Source organism: Metopolophium dirhodum, chromosome 1 (genome assembly GCF_019925205.1).
Source record: "Metopolophium dirhodum isolate CAU chromosome 1, ASM1992520v1, whole genome shotgun sequence".
Taxonomy (NCBI): Eukaryota; Metazoa; Arthropoda; class Insecta; order Hemiptera; family Aphididae; genus Metopolophium; species Metopolophium dirhodum.
The window spans coordinates 143,756,862-143,761,970 of NC_083560.1; the positions used below are offsets into that span (position 1 = coordinate 143,756,862).

At 31.0% G+C, this 5,109-nt stretch overlaps 1 protein-coding gene across 1 annotated transcript; it reads left to right on the forward strand.

The window, feature by feature from the left end:
• Positions 1-2,806: 2,806 nt before the first annotated feature.
• Positions 2,807-4,810, forward strand: LOC132933040 (zinc finger MYM-type protein 1-like). The gene has a single exon (XM_060999376.1). It carries the CDS (start codon positions 2,807-2,809, stop codon positions 4,808-4,810), a length of 2,004 nt encoding a protein of 667 aa, XP_060855359.1.
• Positions 4,811-5,109: the final 299 nt, after the last annotated feature.

The window sequence follows — 5,109 nt, forward strand, 5'->3', positions numbered from 1 at the left end:
AGCGAAAAAAAAAAGAATCTCAAAGGAAAAGAATGGCGGTAAAAGGCTGATTTTAGCACCGAGACAGTCAGGAGGTGTAATTCCCTTAATACCTATATTTGCAGGATTGTCGGCACTTGTTAGTTTGATGTCTGGAGGTGCTAGTGTGTATAATGCTGTTCAAAATTCAAAAAGAAAAAAAGGCAGTGGTTTAAAATCAAACAAAAATAGGTTACGAAAAAAAAACTGATGATCACGCTACCTAACAGACCGCTTTCGTCTCAAGATATTATAAAATATGTCGGGAAGTTGAAAATCAATCATTTCCGTGGAGTCTTTTCACGTGATAACTTACCTAAAAAACCGCATACGATTGAATGTGGTGTATTAAACTTGGATATATCTTCAGGCGACGGAAGTCATTGGGTAGCGTTTTATAAAAATAAGGACAAAGTTGTTTATTTCGATAGCTTTGGTGATTTACCACCACCAATTGAATTACAACATTATTTTCATGAGTTTAAAATAGTATACAACTATTCTAACTATCAAGATTTCAATACATTTAACTGTGGTCATTTATGTCTTGAATTTTTACAATGTATGAATCTGTTACATTAAGTTTGACTGGAAATACAACTATATTATCAACGAATTATTTTCCGTCCCTAAATGTTTACGAGGATTCAGAAATAGCTTTGTTATGTTTACAAACACGTAATTTATTTCCAAACATAAATTCTACTAGTAACCGGCTGGAGATAGAGGTAATTCCTTCAACAAGTAATAGATTTATTCTAAAAACGTTTATCTTTATTTTGGAAGAAGGGTGTTATGAAATTGAAGATATTAACAACAAAATTAAAAAAAAGTTATTTCACTTTAATAATGAATTTAGAACACAGCTAACATTCAACGTATCTATTGATCCTGTTGATTTTAGAACATACATTAAATGCAATGGAATACTAATGTTGGATATTCCAAACAGTATAGCATCTGTTTTTGGGTTTGAAAAGATAACCTATAAACCAATGTATGAAGCACATCGATCGGGAAAAGCTGCTAATTTAAACACAATTGACTCTATAAAAGTAATGTGTAATATAGCACATGGATCATTCAACAACCAAATTCTAAGTCATTCAATATATGAGTTTTTCCTTAGTGGGAGAACTGGATCGAAAGTAGTTCAGTCACCACCAAATTTGATATATTACAGATTAAACAAAACAGACATTAATTCAATAACTGTGCAGCTAGTCGATCAAAACAATAATCCGATCGACAACTTTAATGAGAAATTGTCAGTTGTTCTGCATATTAAACGTTACGAGTCTCATTATTAAATTTGTATCTCAGATATCAGGATGTACGAGTCAGTTACTTTAAGTTTAACCGGGAACACAACCATATTATCTACAAATTATTTTCCGTCTATAAACCTTTACGAAGACTCAGAAATTGCTTTGTTATGTTTACAGACATTTAATTTATTCCCGAATATTAACAAAGATAATAATAAATTTGCTATACAAGTATCTGGTACACCAGACAACTACAATTGTTATGAAAATTCTGGATGGAATTTTAAAAATGCAACGCAATCGTAAAATGATAAAGGTGAATTTAGTGCTTGCATTCCATTGAAATATTGGTTAGGTTTGTTTGAAGATTATAAAAGAATATTAGTGAATTCTAGATTGGAATTAATATTAACTCGAAGTCATAGCGATTTAAATGCTTTAAGTTTAAAAACTGGTGTAACTGCATCTGAAGGTAAAGTCGTTTTAAATAAAATAGCCTGGATGGTTCCACATATAACTGTTGACGATGAAGAAAGGTTAAAATTATTGAAACTTATAGAAAAAGAAAAAAGTTTGTTTATTCCTTTTAGATCTTTTGAAACTTTTGAATATCCTGAACTTGGAACCGCTAAAAAAGTTGTATGGAATTTGAAAACTGCTTCAAAATTAGAAAAACCACGATTTATCATAATTGGATTGCAAAAAGGACGCAAAAATGTGTTAACGAAAGATTGTAGTATATTTGACCATTGTAATTTAACAAACGTTAAAGTATTTCTGAACTCGATAGCTTATCCATACAATAATTTGAATTTAGATTTTACTAAAAATAATTTCACTTTATTATATAATATGTATACATCGTTTCAAGAATCGTACTATGAAAAAAGTATTCGTAACCCGATATTGAGTCCTTCTACTTTTCTGACAAACGCTCCAATTATAGTCATCGATACTTCGAAACAGAACGATTCAGCTACTGCCTCGGCAGTGGATGTTCAATTGGAAATTGAAGCTTCAGAATCGCTTGCAGGTGTAACTGCTTACTGTTTATTAATTCATGATCGTATTGTAGAATATGTACCTTTTACTAGAAGTAAGAAAACTTGTGTAAATATAATTAAAAATTAATTTATAACAATAAAAACTATTATTTAATAATTTGTGTTCTTTACTTGAAATAATTATTTTAGTTTTAAGATTTGCTAAAAAATTTGCTACACGAAGACAAAATTTGGTAGAAAATCTCTGTTTTGTGTTACACGGTAAATCTGAGTGCTTCAAGGGGGACATTCCCCCTTGACAAAAAATTTTTACCGTGGAAAAGCTGGCTGTGAACATACAAATATATACTACTGTTATCTTATTCACCATCAATAGCTACAATTTTTTGTATAGATTGCATTTTGTTTGGAAGGAAAACTTACAAGGCGTGGGTGAGGGATGGGTTTTCTCACTGGAAAAATGGATGTATAGGTATTATATCGCATGAAACATCTACTCCTCATGTTATTGCATCAATGAAGTTAAAAATCAGAGAATCCGTTTTACCTTTATTGCCATCATTAGACCAACATAGAAAATCAAATGTTGCGTTAAACAGAGAGATTGTTAAGCAACTTATAAGTATAACGGTTTTCTTAGGACAACATTGTCTTTCGTTCCGAGGCCATAGAGAACATTGGAAAGATCATCTAAGAGGAAACTTTAAAGATTTAGTTTTATTATTATCTGAACACTCTCCTGCTTTATTATCTCATGTTACTAGCCTCAAAACTAAAGGTCGTAAAGAAGATTCATTTATCTCATGGGATCGTCAAAATCTCTTAATTGAGTCAGTTTCTAAAAACATAGCAGACAAAATAGTAACTGATATAAAAGCATCTCAAGTATTTAGTGTTTCTGTTGATTCAACATTTGATGTTTCGCATAAGGAACAAGTATCATTCATAATAAGATATGTCGATGAGACAGATGGTAAAGTGATGGAGAGATTAATAGCTTTAAAAGAATCCCCTCATACAACTGGAACTGTTCTGGCAGAATTGTTTGATAATGTTTTTAAACAAAACAATATTGAATGGAAGAAATACTTGGTGGGTCAGTCTTACGATGGAGCGGCCAATATGAGTGGTCAATATAATGGTCTACAGGCAAAAATCATTGAAAAAAATCCACATGCGTTGTATATTTGGTGTTCAGCGCATAGGCTTAACTTAATCGTAAGTCAAGCTGTTGGTTCATGCCTAAATGCCATCGACCTTTTTGGGAAATTGGAGAAAATGTTCACTTTTATTTCAGGAAGTAAAAAAAGAGCAGCTATATTCAGAGAAAAACAGAAAATGTTATATCCTAAAAAACAAATACGATCATTAAAACGTGTGGATACCACACGCTGGATGTCTCATTCTTATGCATTGACTACAATCCTCGACACTTATTATGCTGTGTATTTAACAATTGAAGAAATTCAAATCACAGAAGGAACATCTGATTACATGCTTGGTAGCGAGTGTCTAGGATTACTTTCATATATAACTTCGTATAGGTTTATAATAACTGCTTTTACTTTTAAAACTATTTTTGATGTACTTGAACCTTTGAATCGAATACTACAGGCACGTGATATAGACATTCTATCTATAGTATCTGTAATAAACAAGGTGAAAAATATAATTCAATTGTACAGAACAGATGAAAAATTTAATAAAATTGTGGAAGATGTTAAAGGCTTTGTAGAAGCTTGTGAGATTGAAAATTTTACACCATTGGAAAATGTGCGATCACGAAAAAAAATAGTTCCTCGCAAAGCAGATGAATTATGTCAAGATGAAACAGTGCAAGATCCTTTAAAAAAATTTAAGATTGATACTTTTTTTTTGGTGTTAGATTTAATTATAACTCAGATAAATAATAGATTCACAGATAATAATTTAGAGGTCTTGAAAGATTTAGCTTTGCTTTCTATTAAAATAATAAATGAAATTAAAATAAATCCTGACAACATTCCAAAAGATGCTTTTAAATCAGTGTGTTCTGTATATCATACATTTTTAAATATAAATGATGTTAAAAGAGAATATGAACAGTACATACAATCTGATTTTAATTTAAGTAACAAATTACCCGATTACTTACATTCATGTTTGAATGATACCTCAAATAACTCAGACTATTCGGATGATGAATCTATGTCACAAGAGTCATTAAAAACATATCAAAATTCGTCAAGTTTATTGTGCGTGTATAAGGAATTTTGTTTAAATGGTTTCAAAACCATTTTCCCAAATTTATTTATGCTGATAAAAATTGGCGTAACACTTCCAGTATCAAGTTGTTCACCCGAAAGATCTTTTTCTAAACTTAAGCTAGTCAAAACACGATTAAGAAGTTCTATGGGAGAAAACCGTTTAGAAGATTTAATACGTATTACCTGTGAATCAGACATAGACATTAATGTAGAAGCAGTTATTGACGACTTTGCTTCAAAAAGTGTAGTTTTAACTAAAGCACTAAAATATTAACAAAAATATGTATAAAAATATAATTTAATATGTTATAATAATATAAAAATGTTATCTTATTGTGCTAAAATTATTTAGTTACTACTGTTGTTTGAAACGATACCTGTTTTATCTGTAATTAAATGAAGGGGGTGTGGGGGGCTTTGCCCCCCACGGGTCTGTTTGAAGTTTTTTAGGGGTGGTGGTGTGTTACATTATTTTACCTAGTCTGCCCGACTGTTTTTAAACTACTTCGGCGCCACTGTTGGGACTAGAACAAAATCCGAGCTTTTCTTTTATCTCATGGCGTCCCTTATACA

Bases quoted from the DNA above. Each gene is read 5' to 3' on its own strand.
- LOC132933040 (XM_060999376.1), top strand. From the start codon at position 2,807: ATGAAGTTAAAAATCAGAGAATCCGTTTTACCTTTATTGCCATCATTA.